The 24,835-nt window shown below is 37.8% G+C and overlaps 1 protein-coding gene across 1 annotated transcript in view; it reads left to right on the top strand.

Annotated features, from left to right (window-relative positions):
• SRBD1 (S1 RNA binding domain 1) overlaps positions 1 to 21,545 on the top strand; it is a 243,634-nt gene extending 222,089 nt beyond the window's left edge. Inside the window, exons 20-21 of the mRNA XM_007459965.1 lie at positions 17,165 to 17,349; positions 20,658 to 21,545. Of these exons, the coding sequence (XP_007460027.1) occupies positions 17,165 to 17,349; positions 20,658 to 20,947 (475 nt within the window). The 3' untranslated portion in view covers positions 20,948 to 21,545. The remainder of the gene's footprint in view (positions 1 to 17,164; positions 17,350 to 20,657) is intronic.
• The last annotated feature ends 3,290 nt before the right edge of the window (positions 21,546 to 24,835 follow it).

Raw genomic sequence — 24,835 nt, 5'->3', positions numbered from 1 at the left:
CACCGCCATCTTGACTCTGCCCCCTAAAAACATATTCTGCATATTAGTCCTTTGTCAAATATATGTTCCACAAATATTTTGTCCCAGTTTGTGGCTTACATCTTTATTTTCTTATTAATGTCTTTTGATGTGCAGAAGTTTTTAATTTTGAGGATGTCTAATTTATCCATTGTTTTCTTTTATATGAAGTTACTGCTTTATTTGTCCTAAGAATCTTTTGCCTACCTCAAGTCATGAATCTCCTCAATGTTTTCATCTTAAAGCTTGATGGTTTTAATTTTTGTTTTTTTTAATATAAATTTATTTTATTTATTTATTTTTGGCTGCATTGGGTCTTCGTTGCTGTGCACAGGCCTCCAGTTGTGGCGCACAGGCTTCTCATTGCAGTGGCTTCTCCTGCTGTGGAGCTCGGGCTCCAGGCACATGGTCTTCAGTAGTTGTGGCTCGAGGGCTCTAGAGCACAGGCTCAGTAGTTGTGGCACCCAGGCCCAGCTGCTCTATGGCATGTGGGATTTTCCTGGACCAGGGCTCGAACCAGTGTCCTCTGCACCGGCAGGCAGATTCCTAACTACTGTGCCACCAGGGAAGCCCAAGCTTGATGGTTTCACATCAAGCTTTCACATTTAAGTCAGTGATATATCTGCAGTTACATTTTGTGTATGATTTGAAGTAGGGGTCAAGGTTCATTTTCTTTCTTCATTATGAACATTTAGTTATTCCAGCACCAGTTTGAAAAACAATAGCAACAACACAACTTTTCTTTACCCATTGTTTTGTACCTTTGTTGAAAGTCAGATGACTGTGTAAGTGTGGGTCTATTTCTGGCTGTCTATTCTGTTTCACTGATCTGTTTGTCAGTACCACAGTATCTTTATTACTGTAGTTTTATGCTAAGTTTCTAAGTCAGGTAGCGTCAGTCCTCCAACTTTGTTTTTTTAATATTACTCTGAATAGTCTAGATGATTTGATTTTCCTATAAATTTTAGAATGAACTTGTCAATTTACATTAAAAAAAATAAAACCTGGTGGGATTATGATTGGGATTACATTGAATCTAGGTGAATTTAGGAACAGTTGATGTTCTCATAATATTTCTTGAGTCTTTTCGTCATGAACTTATTTTCTTTCCATTTATTTAGATCTTATGTCATTTCTCTCAGCAGTGTTTTTTAGTTTCTAGTGTAGAGGTCTTGCATATGTTTTATTAAATGTATTTTATTCTTTTCAGCACTATTGTAAATGGAATATTTTTTAACTTGTTGCTAATTGTTTGCTGCTAATATGTAAAAACACAGTTGATTTTTTTACAGTAACCTTGTATCCCGTGGCCTTGCTAAATTCACTTACTAGTTCTTAGTATGTGTTTGTAGATTCTTTAAATTTCCCTATATAAACAATTATGTTATCAGCAAATAGATGAAAGCTTTATTACTTCTTTTTTAATCTTCATGCTTTTTATTTCTTTTTCTTGCCTATTACCACGGCCAGGACTTTCAGTACTATGTTGAATAAGAGTGGTGAGAATGGGCATCCTTGTCCCATTCTTAATCCTAGCACGTGGTTCTCATTTTTTTAATATTAAATAAAATTGTGGTCTCATATTATAGTAATTGTATTTTTAGTGTTTGTTGTTTGGGAAGAGGCATATGGACACATGGATTTATAGACTTCTTGCAACAATTGACATCTCCATGGGCACTAAATTAGCATTTTGCTCTGTGCAAAGCCAGTGTCTTTTTTAAATTTTTGTTTGTTTCTATGATGTAGTTCTAATGTGGTTTATAAGTTTTTCTATTTGCTTTCTAATATAAGCACAAATTTTTTGTTTTTGCATATCCCTTTTTAAAAGGCTAAATAATATTCCATCAAGTGATGGAACTGCAGTTTAGTAATAGTAGTACTAGTAGGGGTTCCTTATGATGGGTTCCTATAAGTGGAATTACTCTGACAAAGGGTTTGAAAGTTTATGTGGCTCTTAATATACATTGCCAAGTAACATACTGATTTGCAATGCCACCAGCAGTGTTCAAGCCTGAGAAATCTTGAGTTTCTCCTGTCAGACAGGACTTCTCTACCAGTTTCCACATGAGCTAGTTTCTACATGTGGAGCATAAAAGCCCTACCAGTGACTGCACCCTTCCCTATGCTTCCTTTGGGAGTAGGCTTGTCTCTCACAAGCAGGGTACTTGAGGACTTTTTCATGGGAAATTTCTCTACATGAAGTTCAACTCCTGACCTTTAAAATCTGGAGACAAACTGGTAATTTATCTAATTTTGCTTACCATCCCAGTTATCCACTTTGGAACTGCGATGGTCTTTTCTGGCTTTCAAGTATACTTAGTAAAGACATCACCCAACATATAGGTAGTTCAAACTTTCATATAGTGTTAAAAAAGTGTCTTCCCAGGGAAGAAAAGCCCACTATGGATGTGATTAGGTAATCACTGGTTTGACTTCAGTTCTGTAAAAGTAAGTTCCATTGCAGTAAATTTCATTTTTAGTTATATTAGAAAAGCAGTAGGAGCATAAATAGCTTTAATGCTACCCTACCATGATGTCACTCCCAGAAATACAACAAAATGTGAAGCCATTAAGTCTTTTTACTTTTGTATTTATGACATTCTCTCTCACATTCATATTTTAGAAAACTGAGATCATGGTATTTTGTAACCTAAGTTAGTCATTTAGTGGTTTTAAAAAGTCTACTTTTTTTTTTGGACTACTTTTATTATTTATATTACTTAAAAGTTTTATTTACATGTAAGGATTCTCTATTAAATATTAAAGTGTTGTATGGGCTGAATTTTTTCTAGTTTATTTAATTTTATATCTGCTTATAATGCTATTATGTTTTTGAAATATGACTGTTTAATTTTTATGAAGTAAACCTACTGTTCTTTTTCATGCTTTTATGCAAATTGATCTTCTCTTAAGATACGTGATTTCTAAGATCAATTCAGTGTTCCCCATATTTTTTTCATGTTCTCTATGGTTTCATTTTTTACTCTGTGAATTTTATTGCTGATGATTTCATTCATCACTTCAAATGTACAAAGCACTGTGGTGGGGCCTGAAAAATATGAAAATGAATAGAGGTGATTTTTGGTCCTAAGGAGCCTACCAAAATAGGGAGGATGAAACTTATTCACAAATAACCATAGTAGAGGTCAATAATTAGTAAGGGTCCTTTGCAAAGCACAAAGTTGTTCACAGGAGAAAGATCTCATTTCCAGATAGGAGTTTCTTATAATGTTTCTTGCAGGAGGTGACATTTGGGCTAGGTCTTTCAGCCAGTAGAAAGAGGAAAAAAGATGTTTAAAGGGTTGGAGACCAAAAAATATAGCTCAGGTCAGATTTGAGGATTAGTTAATAGTCCAATAAAAACAAACATTCATTGAGTATTTCCTCATTACCAGGCACTTTAGAAGCATCATTTTGTTTAAACCCCACAGCAGTCTTAAGGAGGTTAGTACTATTAATAGTCCCACTTCTTTAGGTGTACAAAGTCTCGGATGGGTGAAGTAGATTGCCCAAGATAAGTCAGCTGGTGGAAGCAAGATTTGAACCAGATCTATGACACTCCAAAGCCTGAGCTCACAATTAAAAAGCTAGTTTGGAGCCAGATTTAAATGTAATAGTAATGGTCTTTCAGATTTAAGGGACTCATACCCTTAAAGACAGTCTGTGTTCAGCACAGAAATGTAACAAGGCTTATGTTTTGTGTGCTTCTAAAGGAAAAAAAAACCAGAATATCTGTAATATGCTAGCTTTGACTGTTATTCTCTATCATCACGTGGCTGAAATTAGACTCTTTCTTCTGGAGAAAACATTACCTCCTCCAATAAAGGAAACTTTGCCTATTTATTTTATTAAGGGATCTGTAAGAAATGGATTCTTCACATAGAGTATGTAGAATTTTATGCTGTTCTGCTGCAGGTATGATGTTTCCTGAGTATTGCACTGAAAAGAATTCCTTTCATTATGCTTTTTAGAATGAGACATGTACATTTCAAAATAAGCAGGTTGATAGTGACCACATTTGGTATCTTCTCATTTTAAAAGACAAGGAGGGTGAAGAGCAGGAGTAGCATACTCATCCTAGAATTGCACTCACCTCTGCCAGAAGGTGTTTTTAAGTAAGAGAGTAAGGGATAATTTGAGGTTTTTAGTAAATGTCCATTTAAAAACAGTAAGAAACTCCATATTATAGAAGATATAAGGGGAACATGGGATTAAGAAACCTACTATTGCTACACGTAGGTTTTATTTCAATAGTCCTTTGAACCCTTTCTGTTCTCAATCTCTTACTTGTTTCAAGATCTTCTCACATTTAGTTGATTACTTTACATTCCACATCACTGAAAAAATTGAGAGCTACCTTCCTTATAATTGTCTCCATATCTTTACTCATTCTGTCCCACACTTCCCCAAGCTACCCTTCCATCACTTGATTCTACTTCTCTTCCCATTCTCACGTCTCACTGGTTGTCGCTAAGGACACTTGACCTTGGCATTCTCTTGGTCTCTCTGAGTCATAGTTGCCTCACCTCTAAAAGTTGGTGTGGGGTAGTGTTAGAGTAACAGCCAAGTGAATAAGGTCTTTTAACTTTGTAAAATGTTATGACTGTCTCTTGTATCTTTAATGTCTCCATAATTTATCCCTTTTGTTTTGCCCCACAGACATATTGTTGCTCTGGTCTCCCATTCTTCACTTCCTAAAAGCTAAAAGCAGCAACCACTTTTTATCTTACTTCCTCCTAGAACTTCTCTCTCAGTGATCCTTTTTCTCATTGCCAGACTTCTCAGAATTATCTGCCTCTAATTTTTACTGTTTGCTTTCTCCCAGCCTTTATAGATTGGCATCTATCCTTACCACTCTTCTGGAATTACTCTCTCAACTAATGACCTCCTGATTGTCAAAATCAGTGGCCCCTTTCTGTCCTTAAACCACTTACCCATTCTGCAACATTTGACACCAGCAACTTACTGATCTTTTTCCATGACTGTTTTCACATTGTCTTCTCTGACTTCTTTCTCTGGCCCTCTAAATGTAGATATTCTTCAGGTTTTTACCTTAGTCACCTTCTTATTTTATTCTATATTTTCCCCTGAATGACTGCATCCACTCACATGACTATCTTTATCTCTCACCCCTCCACTGCTAATTCCAATCCTACATTTCAGTATCTCTAGTCCAGGCCTTTCTCCTAAGCTCTAGCTCTCCTTTTCCATTTACTTGTGAGAGATTTTCTCATGAATATCTTAGCAGCTCCAACTCAATATATCTAAAACTAAAACTTGTATCCTCCTTTCTCCCTCCCTTTATAACTCCCTTTTCCTCCCATTAATCCTCCTCACTGGCCCCATATAAAAACGACAGGGCTTAAAACTTGTATCCTCCTTTCTCCCTCCCTTTATAACTCCCTTTTCCTCCCATTAATCCTCCTCACTGGCCCCATATAAAAACAAGACAGGGCTTCCCTGGTGGCGCAGTGGTTGAGAGTCCGCCTGCCAATGCAGGGGACACGGGTTCGTGCCCCGGTCTGGGAAGATCCCACATGCCATGGAGCTGCTGGGCCCGTGAGCCGTGGCCGCTGAGCCTGCACGTCCGGACCCTGTGCTCCGCAACGGGAGAGGCCACAACAGTGAGAGGCCCGCATACCGCAAGACAGACAAACAAAAAGGCTTGGTCTTCCTCTCTTATCCCATGATGAATAGTTAATGGCACTACTGTCTTTCCATTAATCAAGGCTGGAGTTAACAGATTGTTCATTCATTCATTCATTAAGCCTATACCTTCTGAGTGAGTACCTGCTGTATTCCAGGTACTGTTCTGCAATCTTGGAATACATTCAAAGATCCCGGCTCTCAAGGAGACAGATAGTGTACAACCAGCATAATAAATAAATTGTATAGTTGATAAATGTGATAAGATCAGTGGGAAAAAGCAGAGTAATGGGGATCAGGGTTACCAGGGTTATGGATAAGGACTTGCCAGTTTAAGTAGGGTGGTCAGGTTAGACCTAATTGACAAGGTGACATTTGAGCAAAGTCTTGGTGGAAGTAAAGCAGTTAGCTGTGCAGATATCTGGGGGAAGAGTGTTCCAGTGTAAAGGCCCTAATGTGGGAGCAGGCCTGGCATGATCAAGGAATAGCAAGGAAGCCAGTGAGGCTAATGCAGAGTGAGCAAGGGAGAGAAAAATAGGAAATCAGGTGAAAAGGGCATTGGGAGGCTATTATAGGGACTTGGCCTTAATTCTGAGCCAGAATCAGGAGCCACAGCAAGGTTTTATGCTGAAGAGTGACATGCTCTGACTTACATGATAAAAGGATCCCGTTGTTTGCTGTATTAGGGGGACTATAAGGAGTGGTGGTAGAAACAGGGAGACAAGTTAGACTAAGTGCAATAATCCAGGTGAAGGATGTTGATGACTGAGACTAAAATGATAAAAAAGTTGGTAAGAAGTTATCAGATTCTAGGTATATTTTTAAAGAAGAGTCAATATGATTTGCTGACAGATTGAATGAAGGGTATGAAAGACAGTAATTGTGGATATGAATGACAAAAATTATGTGAATGCCAGAGACACTGGAGGATGAAGTGGAAACTCGTTGTAAAGGAGGGCAATGGGGGAAGAGAGAAGTTAAAGAACTAAACTTTGATCACCACTCCCCAGTGGTGTCTTCTAGTCTCATGGCTTTAGGACGCAGACTGATATGACATTATTTGTTTAGTGAAAGAATAAATGATAGAAATAATGAAAGATGACTACATAGGAGAAGACTGAGGAAACAGAACTACTTAGCGATTGACAATTTTGTTTTTATTTATTATAAATTTATTTATTTTTTAAATTTTATTTATTTTTGGCTGCATCGGGTCTTTGTTGCTGCACGCGGGCTTTCTCTAGTTGAGGTGAGTGGGGCTACTCTTCGTTGCGGTACACGGGCTTCTCATTGCGGTGGCTTCTCTTGTTGCAGAGCGTGGGCTCTAGGCGCACAGGCTTCAGTAGTTGTGGCACGTGGGCTCATTAGTTGTGGCTCGCGGGCTCTAGAGCCTGGACTCAGTAGTTTTGGCACACGGGCTTTGTTACTCTGTGGCATGTGGGATCTTTCTGGACCTGTGTCCCCTGCGTTGGCAGGTGGATTCTTAACCACTCCGCCACCAGGGAAGCCCAGGAATTGACAGTTTTAATAGAGCAAAGTGAAGTGTCTAGCTTTATTCCAATTAAAAAAAATTTTTTATGTAGTCTAAACTGGCTGAGGTCAATGCAGTTGTGTAAGCAAAACTGTTGATAGAACCTCTCGATCATCCTTTCTGCCATTGTGCTGAGTAAGTGCTTCTTTGAGAATCTTTTGTGGATTGAAGGGATTTTAGGACCTCCCCAAATTAAATCCCAAGCCTCCACAGAGTATTGTGTCCAGAGCCTGGGCTTTCCTGGATTTTACAGACTAGAAAACAGAGACAGACCATGACAGAGGATTATTTCCCATTTTCTACCGTCCTCCAGAAATTGCCACAGTGTCTCCATGTGTGAGTGATTTCATCGTGCTGGCTCTGCGAGCCCTGAGTGAAATCACCAGCAGCCTGTGCGGGGGTTGCCACCCCCACGCCTCCTCTGGTTTTGTCCTGCCATTCTGGTAGATCAAGAGAGCCAAAGGCAAGTGTCCGATTTCCCCTTTTGCTTGAACGAGGTACCAGGAGGTAGTGCTTTGTGCTGCAGATTATGCTGATTGGTACATGTCACAGTGAGACCTGGCACTATCCCAAAGAATCTGCTGCATTAAGAATTTGATTCACTCCAGATAGTTAAGCTTGAAAGTTGTTATGTTCTTGATTTAACTTGAGAAATGCCAGGAAATTTAATGTTAAATTGTTACTCGGCACTCATTTTGATAAAGCTTTAGCTAGTATTTAATTGTTATTTCAATTTTGGCCATCAGGGAAAATTTTTAAAAGGTTAGTTTCTAGAAGTAGTTAACAGCCTGTGTAGCAGGATTATGACATGCAGCACCAAAATGATGGACCAGGTAAGTTGTATTTCAAGGGATGATTTATATCAGTATCTGCACTATTCTAATAGTAATGTGATATTTCCTTTATTACTGAGGATATACCTATTTCTGACCCTTAGATCAATGTGGAAAAGTATGTTTTCAGAGAGTAAATAACCATTAACTTAAAATTCAGGTCTGGAACAGGAGTAATCGTGTAACCTCACAAAATATTTTCTTGGGGACAGGAGCTCTTCTGTACAAAAGCCAAGCACTGTTTATTCTTAATTTACGGAAAAAAACTTGTGTCTGGTTTTTAAGCCCAGAAGTTGCTCAAACAGTACAAACTTCCAATTATAAGATGGATAAGTTCTGGAGATCTAATGTACAGCATGGTGATTATAGTTAATAATATTCTATTATATACTTGAAAGTTGCTAAGAGAGTAGATCTTAAATGTTTCACCCCCCAAAAAAGAAATGGTAATTATGTGGCCCGATGGGGGTATTAAGCTAATGCTGTGGTGGTAATCATTTTGCAGTTGTTAAGTGTATCAGATCAACAGGTTGTACACCTTAAACTTATACAATGTTATATGTCAATTATATCTCAATGAAGCTGGTGGGGAGAAAACCCACAAAAGTAGAATTAACCCAACAAGGATTCTGTGTTTAGATAAATGAATACATGGATCCCAACTGGTGCTTCTGGGCTAAAAGCAGTTGGGGGCCAAGCGGGTGGAGAGTCCCTTCGGAGGTCCTGCCTTGCTCTCTGCCGTGGAGCTAACATTGTCAAACCAGACAGTGACTGGTGGCCCATACTGAAGACCTCTAATGACTGAGCAGATCTCAATCTCTGTTTCTTTCCCATTCCTGTTCAAGGATTGAGCACCTCTGAACTCTTTTTTTTTTAGCATTGCTTTCAGAGGTTTTATCACATTCTTCCCAACTTTAGCTTTCTGCCCAGCAAGAAGAGAAGCCTTCTAGCTAATAAGCAGCTGTAATACAGGGAGTTGAGGTTGTTTTTGTTTTAAAAAAACAAAACAAAATGGCAGAAGTAGAGCATTGGTATTCATAGTTTTGACTGTGAGCAACTCAAAAGGCCCATGACTTGTGGTGCTTTGTAATTTTTCTGAGGGATAAGTCAGTCTAATGAGTATGTCTAGCACACCTCTAAATTTCACTGCAGCTTTATTCTGCATTCACGTGCCAACTAACTTCTACAATGATAAAAACATGTTTCTCTGTGGGAAACTTTCCTGAAAAGAAACCCAGCTACAAATGCTGTAAAATAAATGAAGATGTGATAAACAGACCTAAAAAGTTATTTGCAAATTTGAAAGATCTTAAATTTTTCTGGACTTGCCTCACAAGAGTTGGCAGCATTCAGACATGAAAATTAAGGCAGAATCTTTTCTGGCTTTTGATAAGTGATGTCTTAGGATGTGTATCAGTTAGTTACTGCACATTAACTTCTTCTATGGAACTATGACTAGACAATATTAGATTGCCTTTTCATAAAGAGACATAGTGTCATAAAAGAGAGACCAAACCTAAAGATGATAAAAGGACAGATTACTAAAAGTGATTTTTGCTGTTTGTTTTTTTCTTGTTAATACTATAGTTAAAAACCCAAACAGCTTGCTGTAATTCCCAGGAAGTAACATTCATCATATTTTTGAAAGTGCTTTCACAAAAGAAAAAAATGATGAAAGAGATTCTACCCATTTGAGAATCAGATGACCAGGATGTGGGATACTTAGGAACTGATTGTCATATCTGATGTCACACACTGTTCAAACACACGCTGCATCAAGTTTTGGGCAAGGCTAGTAGAGGTAAATAGGAGGTTTAAGAATCTGAGGTGGTGCCTAACTTCCCACAGCTCACTGTAGAGGCAGTACAGTGCCAGACTGCTGAGGGTTCAGATCATGCCTATTTGATCTGGGAAAGTTATTCAGCCTGCCTCTACCTCATTTCCTTATCTGTTAAATGAGGATAATAATAGTACCTATCTCATGGGATTGCATGAATTAATATACATAGAATTCTTAGCACCTGGGAGGGAGTAAACTATTGTTATTGCTATAGTCATTGCTATTATTAAGGGGCTGTCAAGCTGACTCATAAAAGAAAAGGTGGCGGGGGCGGGGATTGATTTACAGCTCTTAGTTTCCGAGGAAAAAAAATGTTTTACCATGTGAGCCAGATATAATTAAATTATAATATAATTTAACATTGTTCATTAATGTTAACACTGGGTCCTGGAATTGAAGAAAACACTGGTTTCTCACTTGAGTATCTGGAGTAGCCTTGTAGTACCCAGTGGAGCAGAAGTGAGGGAGTTGCCAACCAGCCGTAAAGTTGTGCTTGCTTCAGTCTCTTCCAGTGTCCAAAGTATTTGCCCTTCTCCTTCTCTTCTCTTCTGCAGGTTTAGATCACTCAGTCTGGAGCCTGAAACTCAGTAGGGTATTGATTTAGTCTCCCATTATCTCCCTTCTCCCCTTCCTGTCCCCACTCTAGCTATGGATTTTAATCTTAGCCTGTCTTCTGACTCTTGTGTGACCATACACAAACCCCTTTGACCTCAATTGCCCACTCTTTAAATGGAATAAAAATGGCTCTGCGCATTCAGAGGACAGCTGGGGAGATTTATGGAAATGTATTTTCAAATTTCTTAAAAGGAGGATTCCTTGACAGGATGGAATTCATAGTAAAAAGGCTATTTCCCAAGGAAGAAAGTTCTTTATTACAGTACATGGGCTTTATCACCTAGTAGTTTAATTTTAGCTCTGCTATCACTAGCCTGTATGTTTTTGAATACTACTTTTTTATTTGCCCTCCTCTTTCAAATATTCACAGGCACTAATCCACGTTATGGCTTTACAGACAGTAAATTAAATTACATGAATTCTGAACACAGTGTTTTTGAGCTGTAGAGAGTCTGCAGCCTTTGAAACCACTAACTTAATTTTGTATAACTCTTATTCGGTAACTCAAAAAGAGCCAAACTTTTTCCTTTTGAATTTGGTTTAAAAAATAATAATAAATTGCTCCCAGGCAGTGGTCCCGGGTGCCAGATTTTATCTGGGATCTAAATCTTCTGTCTGCATTGAAAACCTGCCAGAGTTAAGAGGTAAGCAATGCTAATGAAGATGTGATATATGACTTTTACCTTAGCTACAACCTTGTGGTCTCAGCTATGTGACTTTGGGCAGGTCACTTAATCTATCTGAGTTTAGATTTCCTTATCTGCAAATTTATATCCACAATAAATTGTTGAGAGAATTAAATGAACTTTAAATCTTTATTGAGCACTTTCAAAATATCTATTTGTCTGCATATAAAATCCTACCTCTAAAAGAGCAGATATAAGTGGAAGATTATTCCAATAGACTGTCAGTACTTAAATTAGAATAAGTTTATTCAAGGCAAAAGCTCTGTTACCATCTTTCATAGAGTCTTCTTCCACAGTAGATAAATACTTATTGAAGAAAGCTGAACACTTTTCCAAATTATTTTTAATTCACTTTAGTATTTTGTCACATTCCTTTGAAGAGCCTTGATTTTAGCAAATCTTTATCATTTGAGGGTGTTGTGTGTGTCTGTGTGTATAAGTATGAGCATGTTTAAAACAACCCAGACTCAATGGAAAGAGGATGATCACACTGAGTAATTGGGTTGTTTGGGGTTTTTCTGTGTTTTTTTAATGGGATTATTGTTTTAACAAGTGTAATAAAACTGATTTTCCTTTGTCACTTGTAAATTTATTTCTAAGGCAATTTCTAAGAAAAGATTTTAGAAATCTTTAGAGCAGTAATCACAATATTTCAATACATGATGCTTTCCCATTTTTATATACTCATACTCATTTGGATGTGTGTGTGTGTGTGTGTGTGTGTACACACACACACACACACACACATCTGGTTTTTTAAATTATAGCTTTAATTATATTGTAATCACACAGTATATCATGCCTAGTAAGTGGTTCTGAAATAGGAAAAGCTACATACAAATCGATGCTGCTTATTCTTTGTGGCATTGGTTATTATTTCACTGATCTTAGATATTTTGTTTGATGTAACTATATAAGCAATGTCTTCTTCAACTATTTCTAAAGAGAAGATCATCCTAAATCTCACACTTTTAGAGGATATCACATTTTAACTGGCTTTTTTTTTTTTTACGAAGTCAATTCCCTGTACTAAATTGCTAAAATAAAATAAAACAGCTTTCTAAGAATATGTTTGTTCTCCTACATACAATTAGTGCAACGTGCATCAAGTATCCAGTTTCTGTGCACATATCAATATAACAGACTTTTGAAAAAGGAGGAAACATTTACTAAGTTCTTCAAAGTTAGAAGCAGGTAAAGTCTGATGCTTATAAACCAAGTCTTTTGGAAGACAAACTGCATTCCTTAATCTATGGCAGCTTCTCCTTTTTGGTTCTTCTTGTTTTTTTCTGTTGCTCATAGATCCAAGAGTGTGTTTAGATGCAGGAGGTGCTCCAAAGACACTCCGAATGTTTCCAAGCAATGACACTGAAAGTGCCCCCCTGCCACCCAGATAGCTGCATACCATTTAAAACTATACTTTCAGATCAAAGTCTATAAAGGCTTTCAGAACAACCTTGTTAACCCTTTCTGAAAGGGTTACATTTTTTAAAAGTTTATCTGCAGTATATAAGTTTTCAAAAGCTATTAAGTTCTTATGAAAAATTACTTGCTGTAACTTTCCATGGCTGATGATACGCTAGCAAAAGCCATTTCAGTATCACCTTCACTAGGTACCTACTAGCTTCTAATTAAGCACAGTCGGTTGGTTCTTCTGTGGGCCTCTCTGTAAATGCACTCTACTTGAATTTACTATTACTTGTGGATTTTGCACCAGCAAAGATTTTTAAGGATTCTGGCCCAGTTCAGTTTCTCGGTTTAACAAAGAGGTTAGAAATTGGAAAAGATTCTTTGATGTTGATTAAAGTGCAGTTCACACTGCCACCCCTTTGATTTGACTGCTGAAACAGCAGATGTGGTAAAGCCACACTCCTTTAAGTGAAACTAAAGTGTGCTGCTACACACTCACCTGGGTGAATTTCAGCTCCTGGTAGATAGTGTAAAGGGGTAGCAGGTTTCCCTCCTTAGGCACGTTGGAATTTATATTTAGTCTTTATTATTAAAAGCAGTAAATTTTTAAATATATATAGAATCTGTGGTTTTCGGTATAACAAATTATTGCCAAACTTTTGTGTTCCACCTCTTCCTCTGTAATCAGTTCAGAAGGCCAGGTTAGCTCTTAGAGTGTAAGCTCTCTTGTAATTCATTGAATGTCGTCTGCCTGTATTGCAAATAATGACCTGCTTTATCTGTAACTACTTTTTCTAAAATGACTGTGCTCTTGCATTTATTGGTTTATTGATGTGATTACTTTAAGACAGTAAAAACTAATTGATAAAAATAAAGTATAAAAGTCTCTTTTAAAAGTGTCCTGAGTGGATAGACAACTAGAAGTACTTTGCCCTTGCAACATGGTTCTTTGCAGAGTCTTAAATCCTGTGTGTTTAGCCGACAAAGCACATGTTAATATTAAGTTGTTTTTAAAGTGATGGAGTTGCATCACCACGGTTCTTCTGTGCTCTGTGGGGTATCATGTTGCTTTAGTGTAATGAGTCCTGGGCTCCTAAATTTTTTTCTCCATGCTGGAAATGATTACATAAAACTGAATGGCTGTATCTGAAGTCTTATGAATCTTGAGAATTTCTTATTCTTCAGGAAAAATATTACAAAGACTTTTCTTATTTTTTGAGGGGGAGAACTAGCATTTGTAACAAGTTTCTGTTAAAAATAGCGATTTTAGGTTATATAGCATTCAGTTTGAAAAACAAGCAGTCTTTCTGCTGCAAGGTCTGTATTTTAACTTTGTGCAGATGTGTGCTGAAAGAACATGATGTGCTTATTTGTTGCATTTATGCTACTTTCTTACTTTAAGTAAGATGGATGAAATTACATATTAAATAAAAACAGCAGGTCAGACAGCAGTCCTTAGCAAACTGAAAAAGCCTTCCAGAGACAGTGGAGAAAATGAGACTATGATTTTAATAACGCATGGACTTTTGAGAGAATTGTCTACTTAAACACATATATATAATAATTTCTCTGTGGGATTTATCAGTGTTAACTGTCTAATGTTTAAAACTAATCTGCCATTAAATTGTGTTGGTGAAATGTTACCCAAAGTATTGTTTTATATCTTAACCAAATATAGCACTTTAATTTTGATGTAACTGCGGTTATAAACAGACACACACTGATATGTATAGCATGAAACTCCAGTTGGTGAAAAGAGCTGTGTGGCTTTGGGCAAGTTATTTAACCTCCCTAAACCTCAATTTTCCCTTTCTGTATGATGTGATACCTACCTTTCAGGATTATTGTCAGGATTAAATGAGAACATCTATCAAGCACTGTTTTTTCAGAACATATTTTTCAGAACATGTTCACATACATTTTTACGTTCACATAAAGTACAGTGTGTTTTTATATGGTACTTTTGAGCCAGAAAGTACTTTGTATTGTGTATTTCTTAGTATACTCAATTGTAAAATGAAACTGTGTATTGGACATTACTTATCACACTCGATTCTAGAGTAAAAACTGAGAATAATGTAGAATAAATTATTCTTACGTTATTTAAAGAACACATGTTTATTGAATGGCTACTGAGCAAAAAACATTGTTTCCTATCATTTACAGTTGAATATATTTGAAATCCAATAATGGAGAGGTCAAACTCAAGCTATTCCCAGTTCATTTTATAGTCCCTCTCCCCTCTTGTTTCCTGTTTTCCTTTTTCTGCAACCCTGTTGTAACTTTAAGAAAGTTTTCAAAATAAAAAAGCATCTGACTTTGTTCCATAGTCATTTAAAAATGGGGTTGATCAATACTGAAGCATTAGCTAGGAGCACAATTTGGTGCTTTTTTATTGATTTCAGTTACCATTGCCCTCAGGCTTGTGTGTGTGAGGATGAAAATGATATATGAAATATGCACCCAGGTTAAACAAACCAATATTCTTTGTACATCTGTAACCACTATAAACAGAATTCTTTATATGGAAGTTACTTTAGTAGCAGTTAGTTACACACACACACACACACACACACACACACACACACACACACACACACACACAACCTTAAGACTCCAAGTAGCCTCCTGAGCCAGTGTTTTTGTTATTGAGACCAAGACTTGTACATTACTTTGGGAAGTTTCTGCCTTTTAGTTACTTTTACTAGTTATAAAATGCTATTCAAGGTTATTATAGATTTTCAACTCATGAATATACTTTTTTGGCATTTTTATCAGTTGATTGTAAGCCAGAATCTTGGGGATCTGAAAGATGTTCTGCTAAATAGCCAGTTGCAGACCAATCAAGCCAAGAGGGTAAATACCAGGGAAGTCTGCTCAGCAGGGCCTGTTTTATTTAGAAAGTTGTGCAAGGAAGTTGGCTGTGGGCAGAGGTTGTCATGTGTCATCTGCCCCATCAGTCAGAGCTTTAGCAGCTGTTCCCTGTCACTAGGGCCATTATGTGCTACTGCTCATCCATCAGCACTAACAGATACTGCTGCCTTTCCGTGGGCCAGGGAAGCCATGGACTCACAGAGATAAAGTGTGTATCTCACTGGCCATCAGTTGGGATGGAAGCTCATTTAAAAAAAAGGGAGCCCAAGCAACAACTCCTTGGTCTTTCATTAAACCCTTAACCAAAATATATTCAAGAAAATAAGTTGGATTTCGGTGAATCTGTTTCTGACTAAAAATACAGCTTTGGAAAGGTAGGAGGAACTTCTTTGTTGGAACCCAAAGAGATGCCCCTGGCTAAATGAGAGTTGAGAGAGCTTTCTCCACCAGATAATGGATTATCACTACCAGATTATCACTGAAGAGGCCTTTTCTAGTTGAACACACAATGTAAGAAAAGACTGAAAATCACAAGCATTCCTTTTGTGATCATGCAGCAACCTGACAAATGGGATACTTCCCAATTCTGATCATAGACAAGCCTCCATTTCCTTTTCCCCTGTTTGTATTCCACAGACTTCATTAGAGGAAAGGATTTGAGGGCATTAGTATCGCTATCTGTCTGATTACTGTGTTGACATTTTTTAAGAGCCATTAATCATAGAAAATGGAACTTGATGTAGAAAAATACCCAGCCAAGGAATACCAAGAAAGTAAGCTACAGCCTAATATTCAGATGAGATTGAAGGGAAAATCAGCTTAACCCTATAATTGTTTTTTTCTTAATTAACTTATTACTGAACTCCAAAGCTAAGTAATTGAGAGGAAGCTGTACAAGTAAGGGAAATGGTAAACATAGCAAAGGGAAATTGAGAAAGACAAATGTTTTTATTTTATAAATATTGCAGCTATATAATATGTAAAGAATATAAAGTAATATTCATCTTAAGATTATACAATTGAGGTCGTGCTTGCAATGCTTCCATTTTGGAAGAAAGTTACTTTTTCTTTTTGATAATCCCCTCATATTTTTTCTGTTGACTCTGAATGCTTAATGTACTTGATATTATTTAGTCCATGTGAGGCTTGACTGTTAATGGAATTTGAGAATTATTAGGTTGAGCGTATGCTTGCACAGGTAACACTGTCATCATGGGTACACAGAAGTAAAGAGCAATGATCTGGCATATGAATAGAGTGATTTATTTGTCAAAAGCTGGCAATGCTTGTTGAATGTTTTGCCAGATTTTGATAGCATCAGTTTATTGTTTGCCTAATAGATAATTTAAATTCAAATAAGTTTTCCCAACTGAAATTTTGGGAAACATGAAGCAAATATAGGTATCCTTATTTAGAAAATATATATGGCACTAAACTCTAATGAACATTGCACTGTAAGACGTTTCTGGTGCTGATTCTGAGCAGGTGCTTCATTGGAAAATAGCACAAAAACCTAAAGTTATCCCCTCCCTTTTTTTCCCCCAAGACACATCATCTATGATGGCATGGGACACATAGTAGATTTTCAATAAAGACCAATTGATTGATTGATATATGGATCTGAGATGAATAAGGAGTGACCTGTATAAGGAGATTGGAAAATAAGTAATATTATTAATAAGTGTTGGGTTTTTTTTTTCCTCTGCAGGTTTTTGTCATTTGTTGGAGGGACACTGTGTGAGATTGGCAAGCCTGAAATGCAACAAAAAATAAATTCATTCCTTGAAAAAGAAGGAATAGAGAAAACTGCAGAAAGATTGCAAACAACGGTACACACCTTACAGGTCATCATAGATGGTCTCAGCCAGCCTGAGAGCTTTGACTTTCGAACAGGTAAACAATTGAACTTGAATAACAGCACCTTTCACTTGCATAGCTCACAATAATCCTAAGCCATTGGATTCTCCATTCTCCCATTCTGTCCATGAGAAAACTAAAGCATAGTCACCTTCCTTCAAAGTCATTGCAGCTAGTTAGTATCCAAAGCCAAAGCTAAAAGCCAGGTCTCCAGAACCCTTGTCCCAGGCTTACTTCCCATCACACTAGACTAAGTGCATCATGCATGTGCTGACATGTGCATGGAGGCACGCATTCTTCATGATCCTTTTGTAAACTGTTTTTACCTCATAAGAGTTAGATGTCCAAGGTAAAGCATTCGATTCACAAACTAAAGTGAATCTTCTCCCTAAATTACAGCCTTCCAAGTTCCTGGATTCTATGTCAGTGAACACATTTAACAAAGATACTATCTCTCTGTTGATTCTCCTTCTAACTAAAAGTCTTTCAGCTTTCAGCACAGGTAGAAGGTGAGGGAAGTATAACAGCCATAGTTGTTGAGAGCAATGACCCGGTGAGAAGGAATTAAGGTTTCAAATGACCTACTTCCCAAGGAAATTTTAATAGGAAGCCCTTAGATTTAAATGAGTCTGTGCTTGTCTCACACCAGTTTTATGATACCATGTTAGTAGGGCTTGGCTCTTTGCATTCTGGGTTGGGCTGTGTTGAGGTGGTTTCTTTGAAAAAGGTTTAAGGGAATTTGTGCTAACCCATCAAGCTCAATGCACCATTCCCTCAACTGTTGTTTAAGTTCAAAATTAATTTTAAGGTTGGAGAAAAATGAAATGAAACATACAGTAAGACCTGTGCCAGAAATGCAGGAGTAGAAGCCTCTGTGTGGTCCATCCAAAGTGAATATTTCAGTAGACAAATCCATCTCCCTTTGCAGGTCTTCTTATGTTTGAATTCCACCTAGGTGTTATCTAGCAGGAATACTAAGTGAGCAGTGGTTTCCAAGCACGGTGGGATTTGAGGGTGCTATGCCTAGAACCACTACATTAGAGGGTTGGCAAATATGCTCTGTACTGGCTTTTCTTGTCCATCTTATTTTTCGGTCTTGGTGTTGATTGCCCCATTATCCCAGTTACACTGTAGACTCAGAGCAAAGATCAATACTCAAATTATATAGTTCAGTTAAACAACCAACAGCTAAGTTTGTCCTTACCTGGTTGAGCAGAAACAGATGCACCTGGGCTCTCAACTGAGCTTACCAGTTACTGCAGTGTTTATCATTGTGACAAGTGAAATTTCAGATAAATCTGTTTGAAACAAACTTTTGCCCTAGAGTAAGTCACAGTTTCCTAGATGTCTGAGAACTTTCGTTTTAATACTAAAAATATCCCCAGGAAGGAAGGCAGACAGTCTTACTTTTGAAGAGGCAGATAGTATTTTGGATGTTTCTGTATTACAGTATTTATGCTACATCTCTTTTCTTTTCTCCATTTTCTCAAAATTATTTCCTTTCTTGCCTCATTCTTTCTTCATACTCATCCTGTCTTCTGTTTTCCCAGTGACATAATCAATTCTATTTTATTAACACTGGTTGCTAGTTTCCATAATTGGGTTCATCAGAGGCATCCAGGTGACAGAGGACTGAATATGTAACCTTGGCAATCAAAGTGTTAAAGTTTGCCTGGTACATGGAGGATTTCTGATTTCTCAGTGGCCCAGGCTGTCTTCAGAAACATGTTAAGTAGTTCTTGACTCTGATTTTCCATGCAAAATTAAACTAAGCAGCTGATCAGGAACCCTTGGGGAATCTGTAGCAGCTGGACCTCTGTAAGAAAGAAGGGGGAAAAAAAGTTTCTAAGCATAAAAACAATGCCTATGGGACCTCAGAGACCATCCTACCTCTGACCCTGATCAACAACTTTGTTTCACTTTGCTTTGACACAGTCCTTGCCCAGTGTAATGGAGCATTCAGTGGGTTGTTTTTGGAATTCACTGCTGCAGCATCAGGTGGAATTCTACACAATCAATTCCAATGTTAACATATTGCTTTTTTATGAAAAAAATGAGATTTCAGGTTTAGAGAGGGGTTTTGTTTTGTTTTAAAGGCAAAAGGTGAATTTTTTAAAAAACGTTGATTTCAGTATGGTTGGGCTGGGGGAGGGGAACCAAGAGGTGACCAGTTGTTAATACAAATGTAAAGGATAGCTTCAACAAGTAATCAGGATAAAGGCAACAGCTGTGGAGGAAGAGGAAATGGAATGGGCGGAGGGGAAAATGAGGTCTTAGTAAAAGGAGATTGGAGCATAGAATGTGTTCTTTGTTATTAGAGTCAACATTCAGTAATCCTAGGAAAGGGGGCCAAGAGGAGCATGGGTAAATGGGTAAACGGAATCCACAGATAATCCAAAAGCCCCATTTAAATTGTGAGTTGTAACCTTCTCCACCGTAAAACATTTGTTGTTGTTTTTGTTTTGTTTTAACTAAAGTCATAATGAATCCTTGGCAGGCTTTGTGCCTACCTTTGGGTGTGTAGTGTTACTGAACAGAGAAATGTCCTGGAGTGAGCAAGGGAAGAGGGCTGTAAGGAACTTGAGAACAGAGATCTATGCTTCATCTTTGTCTCTCAAGCACCCAGCAGAGTGCCTGGCCAGGAGGTAATAATAGGGGTTAATAAATGTTGTATGAATTAAATTGAAAGAGGAGAAAGGAGATGAGGAGCTGATCTGGGTTTCTGAGCAATAGATAATCAAGAATCCATAAATTTTGATTGGATAAATATATTCAGAGTGGATAGGAATTGATCCTTGAGTTCAAAATTTATGGAGAGAAGTGAGAAGACCATTAAAATTTCATCCACATTTGACTAAACATTTATGTATGTTCTACCCCCTTTAAACAGTTTGAGAATTCAGGTACTGGGGGAAAAGCTCCCAATCTTCTATCTCCGAGGGTCTTATTTTCTCAGTGTTTGTGACTTAGCCTTGCATATTCATTGAACAAATATACTTTCTCATCACCTTCTCATAAAGAAGAAAATAAGACTCTCTAATCTAAAATTTTAGTCCTTATGTATAGTGCTAATGTTTACTTGCTAGCAAGATAGAATTTGAGGAGAAGGAAGTGTCTGAGTAAATTTTCTTGAATTGTTTCTGCTTGGCACATGCTGTTTCTCCAACTAGGATGCCTTTTTTCTGAAGGCAGGCCTGTATCTTCAGCTCCTATTACGTCCCCCCTCAATGCTTAATACTGGTATGGGCACACAATCGATACATAGTCCATACTTACTAATCTATGTTGTGTCTAACAGTGCTTTATTATTTACACAAACTGTCTTTTTTCCCCTTTCCTTGTAGATTTCGATAAACCTGATTTCAAGAGAAGCATAGTCTGCTTGGAAGACCTGCAGGTTGGGACAGTTCTTACAGGCAAAGTCGAGAATGCCACCCTATTTGGAATTTTTGTGGATATAGGAGTGGGGAGATCAGGGCTGATTCCCATACGAAATGTAACAGAAGCCAAACTTTCTAAGACAAAGAAGAGAAGGAGTCTTGGGCTGGGCCCTGGAGAAAGAGTGGAAGTCCAAGTACTCAACATTGACATTCCCCGATCTCGGATTACTCTGGACCTCATTCGGGTGTTGTGAGTGTGCCACTGGTGGCCAAACACTGATTTTTATTCCCTCATTTCTACAGTTTGGCAAGAATAAGTCAGATGTTTGTGAGCTCTAGATAGCAGATGAGAAAGAATTCACTTAATATCAGAAGTATTTTCCAAACACTTTCCTTTTTATTCCTTCTGGATAAATAGAGAGCTAACGGTTTGATTTCTTTTCCCCTTAAAAAAAGCAACTAATAGACATCTTTATTTGGCTTTATGTAGTAATGATTTTCTGACCAAAATTTTATTTTTTATAACTCATCTTTGACTCCTTTTGCATTTTGTATAATAGATTGTTTCACTTCTACTTGCCAACATGCCTTGCTGGATTTGTATGGAACTATCTCCTTGATTTAAATTGTACAATGTTTCTTGACAGTAGGGCTGGCAGTACTTAATCCTCTCTTTTTATAGATTTTTTTTAAAAATCAGGCCTTTTGGACTTGACTCATGATTTTCCTTTGCCAGGCAAACCAGAGATATCCCAATAAAACATGTGTTTGTAACCATCAAGTGAATAGCTCGAACTATTTCTCAGAAGGATATATGTATTGATCCCTACAATAAAATTTTGTGGCTAGTGATCTTGTTTTTGCTATGTTGATTCAGTGAATGATCTAAGAGTCAATCTTGATTAAAGAAGATGTGGCACATATTCATACAAGTTTCATATAAGCCAACTAACTGTGCCTTTGAGGAAAAGGGAAGCCTCTATTAATTTGAAGAATGACTTTCTGTTTGACTTATCACAGAAAGGCATATTCTTTCTGAAGCATTAAGATCAAACTCCAGATGGGGATAGAAATGGCCTGCCTAAAGATTCAATACAGATCAGGTGTGAAGGGGCAAGAAAAACAAGTAGATGAAGCCAGTCCTCTTAACTCTGCTTTTATTCAGTGGAGATGGTAAATATTGGCATGACCATACAGGGTAAAAATGACTTAAACAGAGACCACCCTGGACGGGTATCTTGTCCATTCTGGCTGCTGTGGTTCATTTCCCTGGTGGAGTCAGTTGCATGACTGAATGAGTGCCTGGTTTTCTTCACGTGTAGTGAGTGGATGGTTGCTAAGGAGGGTGACCAATCCTGCTTGTTTGCCTGGGACAAACAGTCCTGGTAAATGCTCATTGTCCTGGCATAATTTTTAATAGTGCCACTTTTTATTTCCAAAGTGCCCCATGTTGGATAATAAATCATATGATCACCTTAGTAGTCACAGTCCCTTACAAAGTGGTAAATCGCACTGTGTTTATTGACAGTTCTGACTGTGGTTTATTTTTCTTGAAATATGCAGCCTTCCAACCAGTATACATAGATATTTTTAATAAGTGGGTTCCTTAAAAGTTGTATAACTCAACTCCTATTTGCCTGATTATTTCATTTCTGAAATGCTTTTTCTCTCTTACTGGTTTTCAGCTGACAACGGATCTTAATGTTGTAACTTTAAGTTGACCTTCCCATTCACTCCTCCCAGTTCCTAGTTTGTAGATCAGTGACGAGTGATATGCACCTGAGGAGTTTTATTCTGAAGCATGCAATGTAATTTCAAGCAAATGCTTTTTTAAAAAAAATGAGGTATAGGGGCTTCCCTGGTGGCGCAGTGGTTGAGAGTCCGCCTGCCGATGCAGGGGACACGGGCTTGTGCCCCGGTCCAGGAAGATCCCACATGCCACGGAGCGGCTGGGCCCGTGAGCCATGGCCGCTGAGCCTGCGCATCCGGAGCCTGTACTCCGCAACAGGAGAGGCCACAACAGTGAGAGGGCCGCATACCACAAAAAAAAAAAAAAAAAAAAAAAAAAAAAAAAAAAAAAATTGAGGTATAATTGGCATATGACATTATATTATTTTCAGGTATTCAACATAATGATCTGATATTTGTATATATTGCAAAATGATCACCACAAGGAGTCTGGTTAACATCCATCACCATACGTAGCCAAACAGATGCTTTGGGGGAAAAGGCCTTCTTCCTGGGCACTTTGAATACAGGAACAGAGCAGTCGACAGTATGAAGCAGCTCTGTTGACCTGGTAGCTAAGCCCTTGGGGACACAAGGAGGACTTGATATTGCACTGGGTTGCATGATTTGTCCTGTTCAGCCCAAACATGGTGGTGCTCTATTAGGTGTAGGCTGGGTGAAGAGAGGCACATCTCATTTATCTTGTAACCCCAGAATGTAGCATGGTGCTTGGTGGTCAGTATGTTCAACTAGTTCTAGTCCCTATTCTACCAATAGTCTACAGTGTGCCTTTGAGCTGGTACCTCTACTTCTCTGGGCCTCCATTTCCCAAGTTTAAAATGGGGATGATGATAAAAAAGCATTCATTTTTCCAGATTGTGTTAGTGGTCTCCTTTGTGCCAGGCATTGTGCTAAACACTGACCATACAATTATGATAGAGAAATAAAGATTATCCCTGCCCTTGTGGAGCTTGAAGTTTTTTGAGGAAGAAAGAATCATTAATCAAAAAATCATATAAAAATATAAAATTACAAGCATGATAAGCAGTATAATGGTAACAGCATATAATAGATGGAGTAACCTTTTCAGAAAAGTCAGAAAATGTTTCATTGGGGTTTAACTGAGATATGAAAAAAATGACCAGAATTTAACTGGGACAGATGTTTTATTGACCTTAACAAGAGTTTTTTCTGATAAATGGTGGAGGTGAGAGCCTCATTGGAATGGGTTTAAGAGAGAGTAAGAGGAGTTAGATTGGAAATACTGAATATAGGTAATTTTTTCAGGGAGTTTTGCTGTAAAGGAAAAAGAGAAATAAAAGAGTGACTGGAAGGGGGAAATGGAGTCCAGGGAGAGTTTTTGTATTTATTTTAAAGACAGAAAAATAATAATATATGCAAATGGAAAGGATCCAGGAAAATTTGATGCAGGAGACAAAGAGGAGAATTACCAGAATGAGGTCACTGAGTGGAGGGGATTGGATAGAATCTAGTGCACAGGTGATTGGTCCAAGATAGGGATACAAAGAGTTCATCCATATTAAAAGAGAAAAGATTGAATATGTGGGCACAGATGCAGGAAGATAGATGATGGGTGCTCATGGAAGGTCTCTTTTTATTACCTCTGTTTTTCTTATTGAAGTATAGAAGAAGACTGAGACCAAAGAGCAGAGCAAAAAGGAGGTGGAAGTTTGAGAAGAAAAGAAAAAGTGAAAAACCTAGGGAAACAGTATGATTTCCAGGCCGTGTTAAATGTTCTACCAGGTTAGTGATCAATTGAATGTAAGATCAGTCAGCTTGGTTATGTATTTCTTCATCCACATCAACTATGTGGTACAGGTCCAGATTAGACGGAGAGATGGATCTAATCAATCAGGTTTGGGAGTTTGCCAAGTGAATACAGTAGAAAGAAGGGCAAGGAAGTTGAAGGCATGTGAACAATGAAATTACTGAATGTGGAATTGAAGCCCAATAAGAAGAAAAGTAAGAATATGAGGGGAGAGTGAGGAGCAGTGAGAAAGAATAGGATTGGTAGATTATAGGTCCTGATGGAGCAAGTGTTATAGTGGGAATAATAGAGGGTATAATGGATGGGAAAGAGTGGTTGTCAAAAGTTGGATGCTTATTAACTCTGAAATTACAGTTTTGGGAGTGGTTTTGTTACAATGGGTAGGGCATGGTAGGGGGACAAGGATAAGCTCATTAGAGAAGAGGAAGTGAAAGAACTGAGAATTCAGGATTATCTATACGTGCAATGATTTTTGGAGACTGTCGCAGTAATGCAGGTATAAAGTAATGGTGACTTGGACCAGAAGTTAGTGTTAGAAAAGGTGAGAAGTGGTGGGATTCCGGATACAGTTCAAAGGTAAAGGTATAGTCAAACAGGGTTTCCTGGTTTATTGGATGTAAGATGT

Source organism: Lipotes vexillifer, unplaced genomic scaffold (assembly GCF_000442215.2).
Source record: "Lipotes vexillifer unplaced genomic scaffold, Lipotes_vexillifer_v1.1 scaffold666, whole genome shotgun sequence".
Lineage (NCBI taxonomy): Eukaryota > Metazoa > Chordata > Mammalia > Artiodactyla > Lipotidae > Lipotes > Lipotes vexillifer.
Note: the sequence above shows the minus strand (reverse complement) of the source record. Positions and strands in the feature narration are given on the sequence as shown.